General features: G+C 33.8%; 2 protein-coding genes across 3 annotated transcripts in view; one reads left to right on the forward strand and one right to left on the reverse strand.

Annotated features, from left to right (window-relative positions):
• LOC150095602 (cysteine protease ATG4C-like) overlaps positions 1-13,073 on the forward strand; it is a 158,926-nt gene extending 145,853 nt beyond the window's left edge. Inside the window, exons 9-10 of one of the 2 annotated variants that reach the window (XM_090409877.1) lie at positions 3,940-4,060; positions 12,500-13,073. In XM_090409877.1, the coding sequence (XP_090266003.1) occupies positions 3,940-4,060; positions 12,500-12,588 (210 nt within the window). In that variant the 3' untranslated portion in view covers positions 12,589-13,073. The remainder of the gene's footprint in view (positions 1-3,939; positions 4,061-12,499) is intronic. The other variant, XM_090409878.1, reaches the window with a different exon arrangement.
• A 2,884-nt stretch (positions 13,074-15,957) lies between these two features.
• The window catches only part of Ak3 (Adenylate kinase 3), a 41,289-nt gene continuing 31,771 nt past the window's right edge, over positions 15,958-25,475 (reverse strand). The window contains exons 4-5 of the mRNA XM_090410175.1: positions 19,156-19,274; positions 15,958-18,991 (exon numbers count right to left, since the gene is read on the reverse strand). Coding sequence (XP_090266301.1) covers positions 18,898-18,991; positions 19,156-19,274 — 213 coding nt within the window. The 3' untranslated portion in view covers positions 15,958-18,897. The remainder of the gene's footprint in view (positions 18,992-19,155; positions 19,275-25,475) is intronic.

Here is a 25,475-nt window from a genome sequence, read left to right on the forward strand (position 1 = left end):
TCAGTGACTGAGATGAAATATAGGAAGTATTAAATTCTGTTTTAATCCTTTCTGAGTGTTGTAAAAAATCCATTAAGCCTCCAACATGATGTCCTCACAGCACTTAAGCCTCTACACACGGAAGAGGGAGGTATATGTGGAATTATGGGGCTGATAAGTATGACAAGCTTAGGAGATTGCTTGGATCAGTGCCATGGCATATGAAACTGCAGGGGCTGATTGTTGATAGTGCATGGGAAGTCGTAAAAGAGTGTTTGAGGTAAGTAATGGCAGACTGCATATCTATTCGGGAGAATAAATCAAGTGGGAGTTAAATGAATGAATATCATCATTAAGCTGGAGCTGCAAGAAGAAAAAAAATTGTGGAGGGAATTCAAGGAGAAACATGACCAGCAGGCACATGAGCAGTACAAAGCACAGGCCATATCTTGCAGCATATTGAAAGATATGCTGCAAGTAGAAGAAAAAATGTTTATGGCACAATTCATTTATTCATATGGGTTACCCCCCCCCATTCTTCATCTGCCATTCCTCAACCTTTAGGACTAGTTGAGCCCTTCTAATGAGGGATTAAGTATGTATTTATGCTGTAAATCCATGTGTGTTCCTGGGCCAGTTTGCATGTTCTGAGTGCTAAAAAACCTGAGTTTCCGGGTGAAAAAGCCTTACCTCCGTATGAGACTGGCTAATTCACCTTTAGCCGAAAGAGGGCACAATGATTTTAATGAATGCTGATGGTAGGTAGGTAACCGAATCACTCAAAATAGTATAATTACTAAGTAAACACTTTGCAAGAGTATATCATCCAGGTGGAGATATCGTTTGTAAAATCTTGTATAGAAGGATTTTAGAATAAAATTTCTTCTATACCAATTTTACTTGGGAAATAAAATTAATTTAATATACTGGTAATTTGATTAATGCTTAACTCGATTTTTCTGTAATAAACCTGAAAAAAATGTTAGAATAAATTGTAATAAGAAATTGTACAGACAAAGAATAACTCAGATGGAATTAAAAATGTAAGACTTGAGGCAATCGCAACTCATGAAGGTTAACGATGTATGGAGTTTCCCAACTTGACTCAGCGACTGACGGGTGGCTGAGAAGACCCCTTTGAGAAAATCCAGGCGATTAAATCTGTGAGAGTTCCAAGGTTGAGAGAGCAGAATAAAAGTGGGACGAATCGAAGGAAAAGGGGCTTTTCGGTGCGAGGCTTTCAGTGCTAAGCCTTTTTTCGGCACGAGTCTTTCGGAGACTAGGCTTTTCAGTTCTGGTTTTCCTTTCCTGCTACGAGGAGTTTCCAGTGTGTCCTGCTGTTCCAAGGAAAGCAATCTACGTCTCGCTAGCCAAAGCTCGACGACGATGATGATGAGAGGCTCATAATAGCAGTGCCGATTTACTCTAGAGTCCCGTCGCTAAATTGCTTGATGATCTCTATGTGTGAAGTACCATCGATGTCATAAAAAGTGCCCATGTGTGAATTTTACCAGAAAGTAGAAGGTGTCAACGATCTCTAGGATCTTGTGTAATGAACTGGATGACAAAGTAACAAGTAAGACTTTTGTATAGGACTTTCCTAGATGTGAAATTAATGACAAAGATTGCTGATTTTTTTTTTGTTTGTTAGCATAAAGAACAGTAGTAAGGACGGAAAGCCGATTTGTTGAAAATAATTGTAAAGTAGTTGCAGAGTTATAAGGAATTAGATGATGTTATATAATGAAGAGGGAATAGTATGTGAAAGTTCTGTTAAGCCTAATATCATATATAGTGTGAGTTAAATTAATATAAAGTATGTGCTAGTCTGCTCCTGTGTCTGAATTATCTGTAAGCATAATTAATTGGATTAGTCATTGAGCTTAAGTGAGAAATGTTAAGTAATCTAGTGTAGAACCAGACACGTGAATTTTATGTTTTTTCCATGTCAAATTTTGATTAGTGAATTTGAGTTGGATTAATTTATTATGTGTAGTGTAGTGTAAACTTTTTTAGGTACTTTGATTTAGCATGAATAAATTGATTTGTTTGTCAAATAACTTGCCTGATTCTGCCTGACCAGTGCACTTCTCATAAAAAGACAGAACCTGTGTGACCTTAAGAGTAATAGTAGCCATGACTGACGAATAGTAAATTTAAACGTTGCTTGACTTAGAGAAAGATCAGGAATTTAGAGATATTTCCGTGTTGTGCTGGGCGTTTTTCTTGCAAATATTGGAAGGATATACAATTCCTCTACGCGATCTCTGGTGGCGCTGTCGTAAATAAAAAACAAATTTTCAGAGATCAAGGTGAGGAAAAAGCCAGCCGTTTAGACAAAAGAATTGGCTCCAACCAGAGGAAATTCCTAAATGCTAAAATACGAACACTCGAAGTAGCATAGTCACAACCTTGAGAGAGGGGGGTGGTTAAATTGATAGACTGAAAGGATTAAAGGTAATAGTCTATTTCAAGCAACGAGAAAAATATGACAAGTTATGACTGTTAATTTACTTAAAGTTAAGTAAGTTAAATAAGTAAAGAGAAGAAGTATTGAAAATTTGAATAAGAATTTTAAAGAACACAAAAATAATTATATTTTTACGCATTACAGTAACGAGAGAGAGAGGGAAAGGTTTATATGGGAACTGAGGTAGGTGGAGGTGCATAATTGGTATGGATATAGGGTTAGTGAGATGAATAAGAGGGTGGTTGATGGAGAGATATCAGAGTGGTTTATTCAGGAGTAGAGTCCAGAAGAAGGCCTGTAACTAGCAGCATGCCACAGGGCTACTACCGTTTAATTTGTATAATAATGATATAGGAAAGGATCTGAGAGGAACTGTTCAGTTGTTTGCCGATGATGCAAAGTTGGGTAGAGCAATAGTTAATACAGGTGATGTTAAAATTTTGCATGATTTGGATAGATTGGCAGTCTGGACAAAGGAGAATGGATGTCAGTTTATTGTAGCAAAATGTAAGGTTATGTCTTTTGGGATGAAAAGATTACCAGCTATATATATCATCTTGATGGAACTGTACTCAAGGAAATTGATGAAGCTAGAGATTTGGGAGTTAAAAGTTTATAGAGCACATAGCAAAAGTGGCTAAAGCAGCTCATCAGATTACTTGGTTACTGAAGAATATTTTGACAAGCAGGTTATTATTCCTCTTTATTGAACCTTGATAAGACCTCATATGGACTATTGCACACAGATCTAGTCATGTGGGTTTCTTGCAGAGGATCCAGAGGTGAGTGACCAAGATGGTAGCAGGTCTATGGAATGAACTTTAAGAGAATAGGTTGATTTGTGGGTTACAGAAACTGGTTGACAGGCAGAAAAGGAATGATATGATTGAGACATACCAAATTACTGAAGGGTTTTTACAAGATTAAATTACAGAGAAAATTTTTCAGAACAGGTCTGGTGGTGGAAGAACTAGGGCCATCCTTGAAAGTGAGTAAGAGTGTAGTTAGCAAGGGTGGTAGAACTAGGTTTTTGCTTGGAGAGTGGTGAATGAGTGAAATAAGTTGTCAGAGTCTGTTGTGGGTGCTGTGACTGTGAATGAGCAAAGTATGATAGATACTGTGCAAATGTTGGATAGTGCTTGACATAATGTTTAGGATATCTAATTGCTGAGTCTAAGGACTCCATGGAGTAGCCTGTAATAATAATAATAGTATCCATCCATCCATCTCAAATATACTAGTGCATTTCACAAATTTATTAGCCATTTCATTGGTTAATACTTTTTTTTTTTATGCATGTATCATAAATGGACACAAAAAGCATTTACCTGTTTTCTGGTAAGAATGTATGTAATTTTTTTTTTCAAAAGCTTAAGGAAGAACTTAGATTTTTCTGTGAAATGGTTATTTTTTGCTTGAACATTCTCTGTATGGACATAGTAAATTTTATAATACCGAATGTTATTTAATCTTGTCATTCTATTTTACAGATAGCAGCCACAAAAAATATTGGATACTCTGTATTCACTCTACAAGATGGAAAAAGATCAGATGCTGAAGGATGTATTAAGGAACATATCTATCAAGAAGTATCTACCTGCAGCTTTGAAGGTGCATCTAGTGAACACGATTATATCTTTATTTAAATATTTTTGTTGAAAAATGTGTGTATATATATTCACTCTACAGGATGGAAAAAGATCAGATGCTGAAGGATGTATTAAGGAATATATCTGTCAAGAAGTATCTACCTGCAGCTTTGAAGTTGCATCTAGTAAACAATATCTTTATTTGAAATTTTTTGATGAAAAAAAATTTATATCCACACACACACACACACAGGCAGGCCTCACATTTATGACATGGTAGGTTCCAGAAAGTTGCATTGCAGATCGAAGCAATTTTCACCCTTCACTGCACTGTTAAAAATTAAATTTAGGTTTTTGAGACCTTAGTATTTAACTGCTATTTGTAAGTACACTTAAATTGTAATTTTGCATTTAGGCAGAGTTTTTGTTCACAAATATGATAGGTATTTGAATCTTTGCAAGTGTTATTCCAGTTAGAAGAATAAAACAGATTAAACAGAAGAGTAAAAATATTTTAGGTTTTTATTTTAATCAGTACTATATTTATATTAAAATATCTTGTGGTTAAAAGATATTTAACCACAAAAACAAAAAAACAGTGATGGAATGAAATTAACATTTGCCTATTAAGATTTTTGGAATGATATAAGTTTTTAGTTTAAAAATCACATGCATTTTTAATCCAGGTGAAAAAAAAGAATATCTTTGGCTTTGTGATCTAAGTCACTCCTCATTTGCAGTGCATGTTCTAGATGGCATTTTCTTTCGACAGAATTCATTCTTGCCACATTAAGTCTTACACACTGCTCTGATATTGTCCTAACTTTTACTTGTTTTTTTTTTATAATGGCCACCACTGTCATGCAAGTTACTGATACTTGTTGCTATCTCATCTTTTTCAGAGCAATTAACTACATCTTTCATCATGGACATGGTTTTAGTTCTGTTTGTTATTGTTACAGCCAGGAACTTCACCAGCATAATTTAGAAACTCTCTTTTTAGAGATTTTTTACAATTTTTAGTGAAATACTTCATAAGTCCCGTCATCATAATATATATATAGATATATATATATAGATAGATAAACTGATTTTAAAATCATTATGATGCACATGTTTGCCAAGTTTATTTTGTCCAGACCAGCTGCGCATATCTTAAGTATCATAGTGCAAACCAAGTGCCACATGTCATAATAAATTCCCTTATTAGTAAACATCAAAAATCTGGATCTTCATAAGTTGAGGATTGCCTGTATATAGGAAGAGAAATATTGATACATAACTTTCTAATACTTTACTTTCTTTAGTTTGCAGCTGTTTATAAAGCAAAGTTTTAAACTTGATGAGAGAGTAATATATAATATAAGCTGTTAAACTTGTAATCTATTTTTTATACAAAACAGGGCAGTTAAATAGGAATAACTTACACACAAAATATCCTCAGAATTAAGTTTGAATGCTGGTAGCCATTTAAAGTTTTTGGTTATAATCTATACAGCATCTCTGCATTGTGCCTGACCAATATCATACAATATTCAAAAATAAAAAAAAAATGAATAAAAAATCATGCATCACATGCTATTCCTCCCCCCCCCCCCATCACATCTTGGTACATCAGACAAATTGTATGTCATGCAAAATGTTGCAGGAGATTCTTTGTACAAACTGCTGTGAACTACAGATACTGAGTAATGATAAAATTTCATGTTTTTTTTTTCACTATTTTGATTCTTATGACTTTGCAAAGTGATAATGATCAAATGCATCTAATGTATTGAAATCAGCCACAAACACAGTAGTGACCTGGAAAATAGCTCTTTCTCCAGTAAGGATATCAAAGTAAGTGCTGGACCTACAGTATATGTGATATTGTTTCTGGTGAAGCAACAAATAACATGACCATTTTTGAACATCATAGATACAAAAAAAAAAAAAAATAATAATAATAACCAAAAGTAGTAGGTGTTTATTTTCACACCAGTCTGTTTCTATTGTATTGATTGCGTCGGTTGATAGTTGATACAACACACAGAGCTTCCTTAGATAACACAAAATGTTAAAACTGATAAGCTTATTCAGAAAAGATTTGCTCTTTGCTAGCCTTGTTGATTAAGTGGTTAATATACCTGCTTTTCAACTATGAGCATGAATGTTTTGGAATACGTTTAATGTGGAGTGAATTTCATCACCTGGTGTGAAACCGCCATCCTACATGTTTGTTTGGAAAAGTGCTATGTTTGGTCTCTAGAACAAGATTTCTAGATTATTACTATTATTATTACTACTATTATTACGGGCAACTCCAGGGAGTCATTAGACTCATCGAAGGAGGCCCCAAATCATATTCATCACAACTATCTGACATTCATACAGTATCTATCATACCTCGCCTTAAACTCATTCACTGTCACAGCATCCACTACAGACTCAGGGAGCGCATTCCACTCATTCACTACTCTAAAAGTAAAGAACCCAGCTCTAACACCTTTACTAACCACACTTTTGCCCAGTTTCCATGGATGTCCCCTAGTCCAATTATGTAAATATATAACGAAACTTAGGCCACCCATGGTACTGATGTTATATAGATTTACAGCTTTTAATGGGTACCACCTCCCCCCCCCCCCAAAAAAAAAGTGATCTAAAGTATTCTGATATTTTTCACATTAACATTCAAAACGTTGTTTGCTTTTGAATTGCATTAAATACTAATTATCATTAATAGACAGTTTGATAGTGTGACTGTTCACAAAAATTTTAAAAACTTCTGCATCTTGTTTTATTCTACAGACTTGATGTAGTTATACTTTCAAATCCAGAACAAAACTATTATATTGTTTCGATCCATATTTATACAAGTTTATGCTAAGAAATATTGGTGTACGAAGTATCTTGGTTCTTGCTACTTTTACATGAATTAGTTAGCTTTCCATTAAGTTGCTCTTCACAATATAATTTCTTGGCAACTATAATTAATTTTCTGACTCAGTGAAAAACTTATAAATATAATAATACACCACTTTTCTAATTGTATGTGAGAAATATGCTTCTGGTGTCAAGATAGCTTTCACTTTTTCTCGTTCATGAGGCTTCAGTAAAAGTCAGGCCAGTCTGGGAAGCGAGTTAAACCATAATGCTGTCAATATACAACTTTTGAGGAAAGTATGCTATGCTATATATTGTGGGATACAAGTAACAATGAAAAGTCATTTTGCTACAAGTAACTAACTTATGAAAATATTTCGTGCATAATTAGTTTTTCTTTTGTACTGAAGTAATAATATGGATGGAAACAAGAATATAATTGCAATCATTAATATTTGCATTATAAAGATCGGTAGAAGGCTATCTTTTAATAGCTTACTGTTCCTAACATTTAACAAAAAAGATTGCTTCTGTAATATGTTTTAAATATTTTGTGTCTGAAGAGAAACAGACAAAAGTATAGATTATACCAAAAATCTTATTTAGCTACATGTTACAAACATACTGCCTAAATTTGATAGGAAAGCTGCTTTGATGGGGTAATGTGGTGTGTCATTTTTACTATTCTGGAATCTGGATTGAGTAGAAGCATTTGTCATAATATCTCAGTGCTTTCTTTCAGTGTAAAAAGTTAATAAGATTGTGTTAAATTTGTTACTTGTTTTGTTTTATTGCAATTATGTTGTCCTGTTTCAATTATTGCATTTCTAACTTATTAAAATACAAAATAAAATTATTGGTATGAGCTCATAGCTTTCATAGGACTGTAATCTAAATTATTGCATTTCAACTGTAAACTATTTCGTCCATTAAATAATTGTATAATATTAGAATTTTTTAAATTAAATATTCATAAATATTAGACCTTCATAATCGAGCTCAGTCACCATTTTAAACCAGTAATTTGTTACTGTACAGTAACAAGGCCAGCTCTCTAAATCCATTATTCAGAAAAATTTCTGACAGTCCCATGAAAGCTGGGGAGGGTGCATAAAGTAAATAAGTAGGATTGATGTTTTCTTCTAGCATCAATGGGAAAGAACTGTTTTTTTTAAGTGCAACTTAAGATGAAGCACAACTGCTGATCTGTGTGAAATGAATTAAACATTTCAGTATTTTTAATATTTTTGTTATATTTTAATTTAAAGTATCTTAAAAAGGAGTTTAGCTAATATGCTGCTACAAGATACAGGTAACCCTCGTATAACACGGTCTACAAATTGTAGTAACCTTTTATCTTTTCATATATTTTTCACTGTGCTACTTAAAAATCAAATTTTATCTTCGTTAAATTTGCGTCAGCCTGTATCTCGCATGTAGTTATAAGTAGCGAATTTATATTACAGGAAATACCCTTTAGCACGCATTTACATTAATTGTTTACCATATAAAGTGTTTATTGTTGAAATTGTCTTCGTTTTCTGCCAGGAAAGCACATTAAAAATCATAAGTGATCTCAAGCTGAGCTTTATTTTCTGGTGAGTTACATACATAATTAATATGCAATGCATTCTTATAGTAATGGCCACTTAAGGGCTTTTGCAATATGGTTGAAAAGGAAATTAGTGAATTAATTGATGGGGAAACAGATTTAAATGAGGAGGTACAATTAATAGATGACGTCGAACCAAATGGTGGGAAAGTTCTACTGAAGATTCTAATTGTGATGAATCGTTAAAGAATTCAGTTTAAAGAAATTAGCAGAAGGATTAGACTTGGCAAGAAAGTTAGGAAGTTATTTTACGGATAATGATCCCTGAATGGATCATTATCTGCTCTGGAAAATTCGTGAGACAAGTGGATGTTTGTTTAGCTCCATATTATGAACTTAATAAAAAAATTGCAGCATAGTGGTAAGCAAGGTCTTATTACTGACTTCTTGATAACTAAACCAGCCGAACTATGCAATGAAAATTATACAAATGATATTCAAGAGATGATGACGTCCGGACACTTGTAAATAAAGAACATTGACAAAATGTTAGATTTGAAGACAGTGATGACGATTGAAATATGCACTTTATTTTATTTTGCCTAAAGCATTTATGCATTATGTGCAATTTGTAATTTCTATAAGTTTATTCTATGTATTTGTTTCATAGTTTGTTTTCTTAACTTAAATGAATTACCTGAATTAAATAAAAACATTTTTTGTCAGATATGTCATTGTTGTTTATATAATTTAAAAAAAAAAAAAAAAAAATTCGGAACCTAACTACTTTTTCTATGTGATCTGAGTTTTGCATAACGCGATTTATACAATGCAGCATTTCTATGGAACCTAACATCCGCGTTATACAAGGGTTACCTGTAAATATTCTGATTAAGTAATCAACAGGAAGCACATTTTACCCATCATAATATAGCTGTAAGTGAGCATTCCTCTAGAAAAACTATTTTAAATCTTCATCTAATTTAATGGATTCTGTGAAAGGACATACTCTGCAGTTGCATATATATATATATATGCCCTTCTCCCACACTTCTGCAATATCCCAAAAGGATGTTGTTTATTCATAAATTTAAACAAGTAATCAATTGTATATTTGGTTTAATCCTTTATCCTTTGTGTAAGCAAACAAAGTTTTCGCCTGAAGTATTTTCAGGACTGGAGCAACTCGTGGTAAAGGTGGATAAGTTCTCATCACTTGCATTAGTATCTCCCAAAATGCAAAGCACATCTCCTTGCGGACATGTATAATGCTGTGCATTAAGGAAAGGGCCACTACCCAGACCGGTTTTGACCTTTATTGAGGTCTCATCAGTGGAAGCCAGTGGTGATACTAGTGGAAGGAATGAAGTAGTCATATTTACCTATACCAAATATGTGCCATTTTAATAATAAAGTGTGCGCCTTTTGGCAAAAGTGCCAAAAGGCACACACTTTATTATTAAAATTCTCTGGATTAGAGATAAGTTGATGGAAATTTTTTCACTTGGCTATGCTACCAATTGTATATTTGGTTTAATCCTTTCATTACTTCCACCTTAGTATCATCATCACCACCACTTCTGGGTCTGGCTCTCACTGATGAGACCTCAATAAAGGTTGAAACCGGTGTCTGGGTAGTGGCCCCTTCCTTAATATCTGCATTATACATGTCCACAAGATGTGCTTTGCATTATGGGAGATATTAAGGCAAGTGATGAAAACTTATCCCACCTTTACCACGAGTTGCCCCAGTCCTGAAAAATACTTCAAGCACACACTTTGTTTGCTTACACTTGGATAAAGGATTAAACCAAATATACAATTGGTAGCATAGCCAAGTGAAAAAACTTCCATCAAACAGCATTATTTATATAAAAAAAAGTACTCACAGGGACCACTAGTTTGCATAGCGAATTTAATTTTCTTTAGAATATAAACATGGCTTCAAAGCCTGAGTTTATACTTTTCAATAGTTTGTCAAACACAGGTTATGATAAGAATGAAGCATGTCTTCCAACAGACATGTTTCAAAGCCTACTAATGCAGTAAACTTTGCAATTGTTTCAAAATCTTGAATAACTTGCTAAATAGAAAATTGTGCTGCAGAATTCTTGTGAAGTTTGGCATCATTCATTACTACCGTTCCACAGTTAAAAAATAAGGTTGTGTCTCAGTATAGGAGAAGTCTCCATTATTTATATATTTATATATATATATATATATGTAGGTAAGATCATCAAATTTATTTTATAATGAACCTCATTACAATCAGTTAAACATCTAAAAATTATCCCAGATGTAAAGAGCAAATGAAATAATTAAGTTTATTCATATTCGTTTGTACAGTTTTTAATGAAATGTAGAAATGTTTGTTCTAAACTGAAAAACAAATTATATCCATCACACACAACTTTATCTTATTCCTGTACCTTTTATGTGGTTCTAAACAAATGTTTTTTTTTTTCACAAAACATATCAATATTGGCTGAGTGGTTAGCATATCTGCTCTCCAGCCTACATGTTCAAATCTCACCATGGATGTTTGTGATTTTCTTTAGGTGGTAGATGAATTTCATTGCTTGGTGTGAGACCATTGCTCTGCTTATTGGAGGCATTTAGTGGCTCAAAAAAGTTCCATGTTTGGTCTCTAGAACATGGTTTCTGGACCATGTCTGGTCCAGAAACCATGATAAAAACAAATGATAATTTGTTTATCATAAACAAATAAAAACAGAATAATAAATCCTTATCTCACCAACAGTACTAATGCATTATAGGTATACAACCTTTTGTGGGTAAGAGTCACATTGGAAAGAATGAAAAATCAATCCTTTGCAGGGTTGACTATTAATTCAGCAGCACAGGATGAACAAAAACCAAATGCATTATCCTAAATAGGCATGCTGTAAAATTTATTAAACATGATCAGCAAGCAGCAACCATAATTGTTATTTTGTGTTTAACTTAAATGTCAGTGAGAATCTGATAAACATATACCACACTAGCAAATGGGTTACTTACACAGAAAAGAATGTTATATATGATGAAAAGCACTCCTTACAATGAGTATGCAATAAAAGATGCCAGTTTTTAGAAGCTGCTTTTCACAGACTTACTGAACATGGTATGGTTATTCAAAATTAAGAATATATCATCTTAAAAGTATACCTTCATTAGTTGGAAGAAATGCCATCTAGATCTTTAGGTGGTAAATGACTTTCTCACCTAGTGAAACCTCCTGCTTATTGAAGATACAGTTGCCATTGCCATGTTTTGTCTATAGAGTAGGGTTTCCAGTTTATCCCCCTCACTTTCTTCTTACATCTTTGCACTCTCCACATTGTAATTATTTAACTCCATACAGCAACCAACTAGCTTCTGCAGGCCAGCTTCCATATAGTACACAGGGACTGAACCCATTCATAATGCTTCAGGAGGCTTCATGAACATAATCTAAGGCCATGCTTGGAGTCTGAGCACTTCCTGTTCACCCAATTCTCCAGTTTATCCCAGAGATAAACTGGAGCATTGGGTGAGGTCAAGAGACATCCACCCCACCGCATTCCAGTATCATTACATGCTTATAAGAAGAATAGTCCAAAATTCCCACTGATTTATTGCCATCATATGCTTGTGGAAAGTATGCCCTGTAGGATTGCTGCAGTCATTGCAGTGAAAGGAGTACATCTTCTTAAGGTGGATGCTATGGCTGTTTGTTCTTCACATTATGGTGTCTGTTGACTTGTTTCCAAGCAGCATGTGTATATATATTTTTTAATTTAATCATAAAACTGTCTTATTTTTGAATTCCCAGTACTAATTACATTTTACTTTTTTTCCTCATATACTAAAATGTACAGTTCATTATTATAGCATTTTGAGATTAAACACAAAAATTTTTATTTAGTAGCAATTGCAGGATTAAATCAAAAATGTAAAATTTTCAAGAATTTGGAAATCCTAGGTGTGTTATACTCATGTTATGCACATCAGTTTGGGCATGGCGTGATTACTCATTTATCTGCCATTTTCATTTTATTTTAGCACAGGTGATTGAGACAAGAGAGGCTTTGGCATTGGGTTTGCTCTACGTGTTGCAGTTCTTTGCAATTTTTGAATATGGTGGGTATTAGTTATCCACCATATTCAAAGAGACATCCACCCCACCGCATTCCAGTATCATTACATGCTTATAAGAAGAATAGTCCAAAATTCCCACTGATTTATTGCCATCATATGCTTGTGGAAAGTATGCCCTGTAGGATTGCTGCAGTCATTGCAGTGAAAGGAGTACATCTTCTTAAGGTGGATGCTATGGCTGTTTGTTCTTCACATTATGGTGTCTGTTGACTTGTTTCCAAGCAGCATGTGTATATATATTTTTTAATTTAATCATAAAACTGTCTTATTTTTGAATTCCCAGTACTAATTACATTTTACTTTTTTTCCTCATATACTAAAATGTACAGTTCATTATTATAGCATTTTGAGATTAAACACAAAAATTTTTATTTAGTAGCAATTGCAGGATTAAATCAAAAATGTAAAATTTTCAAGAATTTGGAAATCCTAGGTGTGTTATACTCATGTTATGCACATCAGTTTGGGCATGGCGTGATTACTCATTTATCTGCCATTTTCATTTTATTTTAGCACAGGTGATTGAGACAAGAGAGGCTTTGGCATTGGGTTTGCTCTACGTGTTGCAGTTCTTTGCAATTTTTGAATATGGTGGGTATTAGTTATGAATTTGGGAGTTTATGCTGTTGCCACACTAACTGGAATTAAGTCTTCTACAATAAATCAACAAGTATAAACAAGTTTTATTTTATGCATAAATAAAAGGATAAAAAAATATACATCATTAAGGAAAAAATACAATTTGTCATATTTATTAGTGGTACTTAATGATTTAAATTACAATAACACTGGCTAAGAAAATTGAGCTTATAAAATATACACAAATTGTAGAGTATCAAATTTCAAAAAAAGTAAAATGTTACAATTATTTTTTTAATAAATACCACTTACAGCTTAAAAGTTCATGTGGAAAACAATGAGAATACAGAAACTATAGGAGAAGCAAGAGAGAGAGACAAGATTAACTTTCTTTACTATTTTAGATTTTTATGGTGAAAAGCAAAATGACATTTCCTGTATTAGTTAAAAATGTATATCTCCTCTCACATTACAGACTAAGTTACTAGAACATACACCTACATCTTATAAGGTAGCAATTTAGATCAATACGAATGAAATAAGTGAAGCCACACCTGAAGTGTTTGCTCATATGAAGTTCCCAGCCTGTAGTAAAATTAATTTTGGAATTAATCAAAATTAGTATTAAACTCATGATTGGATAGAAATGTGAAAATGCAAACCTCAGTGTAATAAACACAGCGTGATTACCCCAAAAAATCTAGCTTAACCAAAATCAGATGAACTCTGATTTTGGTTCCTTATTAACCAAAGCTAAAGTGAAATTACTGTATATATGTACTTGAAAGTTTTTTAATATATGTTATTCGCTTCTTAGATATCTAGTTGCATTAAAAAATAAATAAAAATCAGCTAACACCTTTTTATTCCTGTATACGGGGAGTAGGCGAGGCCATTTAGCCTTATCTAACTTTTGGAGACTGAGTGGGCAGTTCAATCTCCACTGGTACCAATCAGAGATAGATGGCCCAAGGCTATCACTAATTAAGCGGTACACAGTGAAGAGAGACGGCTCAAATGTGCTGCCATCTCGTGGTCCCCAACCCTAACACAATATATTTAATGTCTGAAATGATGTGGGTTCTACAGTCGATTTTCTTGAGTTTACAGGACGAAAAACCCGCTTGCCCATGCCAGAGATCGACTAACTCGGGAACCGGTCGAAAAAAGGCTTAGAAAAATTTCCTCTAGTCACCGACTAGACTCGAAACCAAGTCTTTCTTCGTGCGGCCAAGCGCCGTGGTATGTAAACGCCATATCCACTGAGCTACATAGACTCTAGTTGCATTATAAAATGCAAATTATGAACTGAGATAATATAAAAAATTCATAAGTTTTTTTTTCTGTAAGAAAAGTTATAAAAAAAAAAGCAGCAAAAATTTCTGTAAATTTTTGCTGTAAATTTCATTTGCAGTTACTTCTAGCATGTGCCATGTCTGGCAAGAACTTTCTCCATGACATACCAGTTTCACATTTTTTGCATTATTTTTATAAATATGAAATTTTCTTTTCATGCAAGCTATAGTTTCTCTACAAACATGTAATGATTTGTCATGTACTTGCCTGATGTGGGTGAGTACACTTTGTACAGTGAACATGTTAAAGGGTATAATCAGCTAAAATGAAATGGAAAACCAAAATTAGCACAGGCCAGAGATTTTCATAAGAATAAATAAATTTCTAACTGCATAGTATCAACATGATTTTTGCTATGATGCTATATCCACTTTTTGCATGGATAGTTATGTATCTACATAATTTATTGTAATTATCACACTTTATTATAATTTGACATTCACTCAATTTTTAATTGTTCAAGATCATGGAACTTCGCTTCTCTTTTGATAACACACAGACCTGTTTTTGCATTAGGTAAATGTCCTTAACTGGGGAGAGGGAAATGGAAGTAGTGGTATAATATGAATTGACAATGATATACACTAGCAGTCTATTTAAATATATTAGAGATGAATATAACATGCTGCTACTGAATAAACATACATAATCCTAATCAATTGTTTTTACTTGAATTATCTATTTCAGCATCAAATCAAATACAATTTAAAAAAATTACTGCACTGTTTGCTCTCTAGTAAGCTAATTAAATTTTGTTCCACAATGAATGCCCCAAAATATGAGTTCGAATTTTTCTGAACTCGTATACAGTATCTGAAGTATAACAGAATAATTTATGATTTAATACTTCTGTTAAAACAAATAGTTATATATAGTTAAACATGAAAGAGAGAGAAATAGAAACATTTTTCTTGGCCAAAATTCTGATAAAATTTTGCACATCTAGAAAACTATTCATTTGTGCACATTAGGTGGGGAAGACATGCCTATCATTGATCTTAAGATATAGTTTTTATTTAAAATTGGAAGCAGCAGCAGCATTAGAAAGCCAGGAGAATGATCTGTCTGTAATAGAATAGGTTGTGGTTGGAATCACAAAACTTGTGGTAACACCTACTGACTATCATCTAATTTTAATTAATTTTAGTTACCTCTTATGTACAAATACAAAACCATTATTTTTCTTACTGCTGCTAAACCATACCATTGTATACACTTGTATTTGAATAAGGTAAACAACTAAGTGAGCCTCCATAACTCAGTTAGCATAGACGAAGCCCTTTGGTCGGAAAGACTTGGGTTCGATTCTTGTCATTGATGTGAGGAACCCAGAACAGGCAAACTGGTCCCATGAACACACATGGATTGCAGTCATGAATACATCTCAGCCATATGCCAGTCCCGAGCCTGTATAAAATTGGGGGGGGGGGGGGGGGGGGGGGTTGGAAGCAATGGTGGATTACCCTGTAAAAATCTCATCAGGAACACTTTGTGGGCAATGCCTACAAAGTCACCTAGGGTCAGAAACGACTGAAAGGGAAAAACCACCACCAAACAACAAAGTGTAAAAATAAATCATAAATACTAAAAGAGCTGGCTAGTTAAGAACTAGATATGTTTATGTAACATAGCTAGTTCTAATAAAATTATTCAAGTTTGAAACACAATGCTTAATGAAGTATAATAATATCACTTAATATACTCAGGAAAATCAATTTCCATCTCATGGTTGAACCAGATGTCTGAAAATAAAAAGTACAGCAATCACTCAATTAATGCATCTTTTTTTTTCTATACCCAAATTCAATTAGTGCACTTATATACATACATCTTAAAAATAAATGTTACAGATTTTAAAACTTTTCTATCTATACATTTTTTATGGCTAACTATTTTAAGAAATCGCTCACCAGAATGAAATAATTTAGTTACCGATTTAAAACATTTTACAAAGTTATTTTTTAATGGCATACTACATTATTTCCATGTGCACTATGTTCCAAATTACGTCATCTGCTAATCATATCTTTTGCAATTGTTTTCCTTACTTTAAAGTATTTTCCCAACCTTTCATCAGTAAAAGAATTAGTGAGCAAAAAAGTGGAAGTGCGAAAATGATTCGAAAAATAATCTCATTGGAAGAAAAACTTGAAATAATAGAGAAAATGAACAAGACGAGTCCAGAGCAAAGATAGGACAAGAACATGGGAAAATCAAGAGCAATTTTAAACAAATTGCTCTTTATTTTAAAAGAAATTTGTTTAAAATTCTCGAAGCAGCCTTACCAAAGAGAAAGGTAAGACTGTTTCAAGTTCAGCATGCATGCACTCGAAATCAAAGTATTATAATGATTGAATTAGAGAGACTTCTTTCTATACGGATCGAAGATTGTAACCTAAAACGGACCTTATTAAATCAAAAGCATTAAGTCTCTTTGCAACCTTCAAAGAAAGGGCTATCAATGATGGAAAAGAAGAATTCCACAATAGTGTTGGGTGGTTTGAGCATTTCAAAAAGAGAAATAGCCCTATATAATGTTCTAATTGCAGGCGAAGCTGGAAGCGTAGAGAAGGAAGTGGTCACAAATTATCCAGAGATTTTGAAGAAAATTGTGGAAGTGGGGGCTATTGTGACCAACAAATATTTAATGTCGATGAAACCAGTCTTTTTTGGTTATAAAGTTGCAAAGTCGAATGAAATTACTGCTAGCAATATGCGTGCCGTTTGGAAGCACATTCTTCCACACTGTGCAAATGATTTTAGAGGCTTTTCAAATGAAGCTAAGTTAATTAAATCTCATTCTGAGAAATTGAGTGATTCCGAACTGCTAAATTTAGATGCACAGTGGGAAAATCCTGAAGAAAATTTAATCACTGACCAGCCCAAAGAGATTTCACAGAAACAATTTGAAAATATTTTTTGTACAATCAAAATTTTTAAGCAGCAATGCTTAGAGGCTGACCCTGATGAAGAGAGAAGCAGTAAAATTTACAGAAATAGAAGAGGCAATAGGGCCATACCGTGAGTTGTATGAAAAAAAAAGGAACAGAATGAATGCCTGCCAAACTATGTTAGCTCAATTCTTTGTTAAGAAGCAGAAGAATAAATTTATATTCTGAATATGTTTTATTGTCTTTCAACTTCATGGTTTTCCTTTAACTAGGCCCTGAGCTATACTATACTCTAATTCTTTATTAAAAAAATTAAAGGTCAAAAAAGAAATTTGGGAAACGAATTATACTTTTCAACGTAGGTTATTATATTCAATTAGTGCACCTGTTTTAAGCAATGCATTAATTGAGGGATTACTGTAGTATGCACATAATCTGATCAGAGATACTAGTAATCTCAATGCATTTTTATGTTATCTTTTAATATAATAAAAAGTCATTTGTTCATTATATATAGAGATGGATGCGGTATGTTACCATGGCCTCCAGATTTTCTGCATGTTAAAAAAAAAAAAATGAACACAAAGCAAAAAAAAAAATGCGTGCACCCACTTTTTAATATGCCACAAATATGAAAAACATTTAGTATGTTTTTAATTATGGCTATCCAATTAAATATGACAGCTCATGAATAAGGATAAACCATCCTGTTCTAATGAAATTTGATTTAGGAAAGTCAATTTACCGAGTAAGAGCAGATAACTCCTAGTATGTAAATTAAAGATTTAATATGAAAAACCTAAATTAAATGAAACAAAATTTTTGTGCATTTCAACATGTTTAATATAGTAAATATAACTTTGTTTCAAATCAAAAAGGCTACAATTTTTCTCAAACAAAGATTAAAAACGAGTCATGTTAACAGTGATGTTGCTTAAAAAAAAATATTTTAATAGCTACAAGCAACAATTCTGTGCCTCAAAGTCAGCCCTTCTAAAGACTAGTGCGGTAGTTACTCAGAGGGTGGATATAAATGATACTGTCTAATTTGACCATCTTAAATAAAGAATTTGTGATATAAAAAGGTGACAAAAAAAAACACTTGAATAATCACAAAAGAGTAATTTATCAGTACAAAAGTAAACTGATATTATTTGATGAAAAATGAACACAATCTTGTAAAGATACTTATAATCTTATAGTAATCAACATAATGCTGTTCCACTTTGATCCCTTTGAAAACTTACAAAATAACCATTTAACAAGAAACTGTAAACATATTAAAAATACACTTTAATAAATCACATTACTTATGCTGCATGTTGTTCTAAGAAAATAAGATATATATCACTGCTCCAGTTTTCTTCAAGAAGAAACTATGAACAGCTGCAATTATGGTATATTCATTGATCTATATATATATCACTGCTCCAGTTTTTTTTTTTTCTCCCAAGAAGAAGCTATGCACAGTTGCAATTATGGAATATTCATTGACATTAGAAAATTGTAAACTAATGGCCAGATCTCATTAGATTCTCTACCTTGGAATTCTTTAAGGATACCATGCTTCCTATTTAAGGGGGGGGGGGAGAAAAAAAAGGAGGTTATACAAGTATAAAACCTTCACAAAAAAGGAGCTATTCTATTATTTTTTTTTATTCGTTAAGTTTATTTTTTCATGGGATATTTGAACAATTTAAACTATAAACTATTTTCAGCTAAAATAAGAATAACCTGTAAAATTCCAGAAGTGGAGCTGTTTGTTCTTTATAAGTCTGGAGCCTAGCTCTAACAGTCTCTGGCTTATCATCATCTCTTTGTATTAAAGGTTCAGCTGTAACATCATCTATTCCCTAAAAATAATATCAAACAGTGTATATAAAAATGACTAAACTATATGCTTGTAGTCACAGCAAAAGTTGCAAGAATAGTAATTAGGTATCACTGTGAAGTAGTTTGTTCAGTAAATTAAGAAAGTATTCCAATTTCTATTACACATATTTATCAAGAAATAATGAATGACCTTATAATCCAATGTCCTTACAGTGAAACTTTTCTGTATTACTTTATTTTCATATGTAAAACAAACATTTTTAACAACTTCACACATAATACTTCAGTAAATAACTAATTCCTTATAATAATTATAGTGGTAGAAAATGTTCAAGAGGAATGCAATCAGAAATATATGTCAATAATGGGAGAAAAAAGCCATTAATAATTGTGAAAGGAAACTTACCAAAGAACAAGCTGGAAGCCTCCATAGCTCAATTGGTTTCAATGATTCACTATAATTGTAAAGGTCTGGGTTTAAATCCCATCTAGAATGAAAAAGAACCTTTATCTGGACTTTCACAACTGAAGGTGAATTAGCTGGTCTTGCATGCATGATAGGGTTTTTAATTCTGTAAAACAGGTAAGCCAGCCAGAAAAGAAAACAATGGCAGATAAGATTAAGTCCCTTAATCTTATCTGCCATTATCTCATTACCAAATTACCTGGCTGACAGGCCAGTAGGCCTGAGTTTGGTGTTTAAGACTGGCTGCAGATGATCTTGAAGCTTGGGCTGTCTGAGCACTGCATGATTTGATTTCCATAACTGTTACTATGATTTGTGTTGAAGTTTTTGGAACAAAAAAACAGGAATGCAAATAAATAATTTACTGACTAAAATTAATAATTATTTTCAAGCTGACATTTCACTAGCTCAAGCTAGCTTTATCACAGGCAATTTAACGATACACATTCAGTGAAGACAGAGAATGTAAAGACATCATGAACAAGGGGAGTCATGTGCAAGGATGACGACAGTGGTGCTCTTCATGGTATATTTCTGTTATTAATGCTGATGGGCAGATAGAGTGGTGTATCAAAATCTATGCAGGATTACAGTTAACTGGGTTTTATAGACCTTATGCTGCTTCTAAGAACAGTCTCTCCAATTCCAGTTTAAAAACTGAAATTGGAAAGACTGTTCAGTTGAAATAGGCATGTTGTGCTGATCTACTTTTTGGTTGTATTTTTGTCTACACAGACACAGGTTGTATATATTTGGTCTACACAGGATGTATTTTTTATGTTTTTTTCTGCCCAAGGCAGTCCATCCTATATGTCCAAAATATTGGATTCTACACTGGCAGAGGATGCTGTAGACACCTAGGAAGGCGAAAGAATCTTGGCAATATTTGATTTGCTTTAAGAAGGTGGAAATTCTGTTTAGAGGTTTGTATACAGGTCTTGATTCTGTATTGTCTCATGAGGGAGCTCAATTTATCTATTATACAGCTGATATCAAATTAAAATGTGTAATATAAATCAACATCAAGTCTAAGAATATAAGATGCCAAAATAATGTGAAAGTATTCATACTCTTTTCAAATGCTCCTCATACGTACTAGATGGATTTGTGACTTTGTATGATCCTACATGTAATAAAATTGTTTATTACATGTAGGATCTGAATACTTCTATACAACCGAACCCACAAGTACTCGGAGTTTATCAAGTCAATTTATGCGCTTATTTAAATAGCAGCCACATGTAAGCACTCACTATGCCTACCATGCAAGCAAATGTGCTAACAACAAATGCAAATGACAGGAGAGTGCATCAGCTCTTGCCAATGTAGCACTGTTGTTCAACAAATCCAACAATGATACAAAATGCTGCAGTTGCAAACTAGATGTTTACTGACAAGGAAAAATGTCTTACGTGTGATTCTGTTTTTCACTGACATGTTTCCTCTGCAAAATTAGACAAATTGGCACACAAACTACTCACTGAACCTCAACAAGACTTTCTTTTGTTCACTGTACCTCTCTTCAGTAAAGCAGCTCCTGAACTTGGAAAAATGCAATGAAAGCCTTGAACAGTGCCTTGACACTATGTACAAAACTTTCTCCTTTGAGCTTAGCTCTTCCAGTGTTCTGAACTGCTCCACAAATAAAAGGAAAAAATGAACTTTCCAAGCCTTGTGCAAGCGACTTGTGAGACTCGGACCAGCACATCAAAATAACAACAATTAACAACTTCAAAGGCACTCCCCCCCCCCCAATCACACATATCAGCTCTGCCTGACCTAACCTTTGCTCAGAGAGAGAACAAGGATGTCAACTACAAAAATAACTAGAGGAAAAATGCAAAAACGGAGATGACAGTTGGATTGTCAACTACAAACAAGGAAAGTTGGTGCAGAAATCAAGTGATGCTATTAGCCACTGTGGAAACCAGTATGCATGCACTGCACTGGCAATGTGTATAACCCATACACTCAAATATATGCCTCACAGAGCCTTCCATATTCACTTCACCAATCTGCAGCCTCACCTCTAACTTTAATAGTGTTCACTACCCAGGGCCGGTTTTATCATTAGGCAAACCTCGGCAATCGCCTAGGGGCGCTAAGACTTCGGGGCTTATGTTTGTGTGGGTATGACAAAATATATATCTATAGAGACAATGTATTAAAAATTTTCTTTGCCTAGGGGCATCAGATACTCTCGGACCAGCCCTGTCACTACCATCTCCAGTCTCCAAACCCCACATCTCACTCTCCCAAGCACTATTGTCTTAGTTTAAGCCTGGTTAGCCAAGCAGTTAGCGTATAAACTCTCCAACCAACAGGCTGTGGTTCAAATCGCATTGTGGGCATGGATGTTTGTGAATGTCTTTAGCTGGAAGATGGATTTCATTGCCTGGTTTGAAACTGTTATATCTTGTTCTTTTAATGTTATTTTGTATTTTTTCTTATTTTTATTTATTGTTTCTTAATATGTAAAGTGTTGCTTTTACCTATATGTCTTGTTCACTGAAATGCAAGACTAACTTAAGATCGATCTTCACTATTTGTGGTAGAAGAGCTATCTACATATTTTGACTGACCCTGTGATTGATCACGTGTATTAATTAATTAAACAAAGGGTTTGTCTCAGGTTAGAGCCAAATCCTTTGTAACGACTATCTGGAGTTACTCCTCAATTAGGTACTGGCAAATTTATTTGTTTTAGCTGCGCCAGCCAATACCTTTAAGTTAGAAGGACCCTTAACCAAGCAACAACTCCCAGAAAATATACAAGACTGATCAATCTATCAAATTACCCAACGTTTGCAGTCGTGGTCTCCATTAAGCAAATCTGTTCCGCTCAGGTTCTGATTAAAATGAGTGGTGCATTGGATTCATTCTCAGGCCAAAATACAAAAATACATTTATTGAATTCTTTGAATACATATCCAAAATTATACACTCAGCTAAATTAATGGCATTCTAGGTTATAAAGATAATTATGGCAACCTTGATCAATACAACTGAATCTTATCATGAATTATTACTACTAGATTATTTCTTAGCCTTCATTCATTACACCGATCTATAATTTCCTCCAAAACAGTTATTCTATTAACTATTTCACATAATATAATTCATCTATACAATCACTCATTAATATGCTCATTGAGCTATGACACTGCTACTAAATAATCACTAAGAGTTCTATAATAGAATGTTCCTGCTTACTAATTCACAACATTTCTTCCCTTTCTCAACAAAAGAAACACTAAAAGTTGTACATTACCAACTTTCAGGAAATTCATCAGGTCCGTCGCTTATTCTTCAACTATTCTTACGAAATGCTTGTTCTTTGTCTAGACAATTGTCTCACACGGCTTGACTTGGAATTCATTATTAAGTCTCTTCCTCCAAAGTGGACTAGAAACAGCTCAGCTTAATTTTGATACACGTGGTCGTTCATGGCGATCATCAGGTATACAGATCTCTACAGAAGGCCGACCATGTGTCCATGATTGGCTCACTCCTTCGCCACTTGTCTCTGTCTGACATGCTGTTCCGACAGTTGCATTCAGCTACTCATCTCCAAAGATGTTTCGAGCCAGGACCCTGGAACTACGGGTGTCGATGTCGAGCAGCAGAGGACTCTCCAGAACCCAAGAAGAGGCAAGAAGAAAAAAAAAGCCTCGAGAAAGGGGAGCAGACTCCTTTTATGTTCTTCTTTGGCTCACTGCGTTACATTTTCTCCCCGATACCGATCTTTTTGCATGCAAGACGATCTCCTTTTCAGCATCTTACAGGAATTACGAGCGCGTGCCGCTCCCCGTGCATACTCGATTACCGCAGGTCAAACATTTATCTGAAAGTTTCGCCAGTGAACCTTGAACTCTTATTCTTACATCGTAATAAACAATTTTCATAGAATATTTCTTTCATTGTTAAACTTTACAAAACAGATTACATTTATTATTTTTCTATGGAGTAATTCTACATTAAAGGTATTCATTTATAAATCCTTAAACAATCTGCATCTTTACATATGTACACGTATATCTTTGTTGATTTGTTAAACTTGTTAAATCCTGAATGAAGTATTTCTAAACAAAAAAAAAAAAAAAAAACCTCTTCATTCAAGATCTAACAAAACCACCTATTAAAGCCCTGAAAAAGTTCCATATTTGGTCTCTAGATCAGGATTTCCAGACCTGGTATAAAAATATAAAATCAAGAAAGAAAAGATAGGGGAAAAAAAAAATCCTTAACCCACTCACAGCACAAATGTACTATAGGTTGACAAATAAACCTTTTGTGGGTGGGAGCAATATAAAAAGCTTTCTGAATACACCCCTTGACATCTTTCAACACAAGGATAACATCTGTTCACATATATCTGCTCTGACACACCATGCCAAAGAGCCCCTAACCTAAAATGCTTGAACTTTGATCTTCTTTGGTTGAAAATCTCCCTGCCCCACTCAGTCCAATTCATTTGCTGTCTCTCACTCTGCAATGCCACAACCATTCTGAGCTTCTCCAGTCCTGCTTTTTTCAACAATAAAATCATCCTCCTAGGAGATTGACAACACCAACTGGTTCTTCTCCTCCAGATGCACAGACCAAGCAGGCAGAAATGCTGAGACATTTGCCATCATCAATGATCGTATGAAAATTATTTGTATGCCTACCAAAATACCAGATAACCCTTACCACTACCCAAACAGCTTAGATCTCTTTCTCCCTTCCAAGTACACTAAAAATGTAGTGGGTCTCCTAGGTAATTCAGACCATAATCTAGTGCTCATCTCCTCCAAGTGATAATTTCTATGATTAAATTCTTCAAATGGAACATCTGAGGAATTTCAGGAGAATACACACACACAGTTTATATACAAAGTATACCTATAGGCAACCCAGCCATGCTTAGTGAAAACTTGACTAAGCATGTCCCAAGCCAGGATAAATAGGGAGGGTTGAGTGCAGGGCTAGCAACTCAGCTCAGAAAAAAATTTTTGCTATGCAAACTGAAACCTTCCAAAATGTGATACTGGATGAAGCAAAAAACAGAGTCTGGTGGAAGACCTATGCTCCAAGGTGGAGTGAAGAGGATTAAGTAAGTAATACCTATAAGCACAGGGGGTAACCGCCTTATCCTGGAATTATGGTTATGAAATCCAGGATACCTTGGATTGTTATGGAAGCTTAAGGACTTTGTTAAAAATGTATGTTCTATTGTTAAATCGATGTTTTTCTACTTTTTATATATTTATACTTATTTAGTTGTTTTACCTTTATCTATCCTTTCTTCCTTAAACCTTCTATCAAAATCCTATCAGCTGCTCTATTGTTATATATTTATCTTTCGTTATTTATTCTTTCTTCTCTTATTTTAATCTTATTTTTATTATCTAGGATTGTTTCCTCTTTGGATACTGGCAAATTTATATTTTGCTGCACCAGCCAGTATCCTATAGCAGAAAAGATCCTTGCTCAGGGATACAATACTAGATTCTTAGCTTTCTTACCCAATATCTTACTTAACTGCCGTATAGATCTAGATTATTGCAGTCATGACCTAAATCTATATTTATATTCACTCACTAAATCCTTCCCGCCAAAATAGGTTCTATTTTTATAAGTGGTAATATGGAATCGTAATCAGGCTTGACTCAGGTTCAGGAAAATATGACATGTTTATTGGAATATCTAATACACATTACAAACTCATACACTTAATTATGCTCTATACTAAATAAACTTGAACTAAGAGATT

The sequence above is a fragment of the Typopeltis vanoorti genome, chromosome 20 (genome assembly GCF_054136105.1).
Source record: "Typopeltis vanoorti isolate ZY-2024b chromosome 20, IOZ_Tvanoo_1.0, whole genome shotgun sequence".
NCBI classification, from domain to species: Eukaryota; Metazoa; Arthropoda; class Arachnida; order Uropygi; family Thelyphonidae; genus Typopeltis; species Typopeltis vanoorti.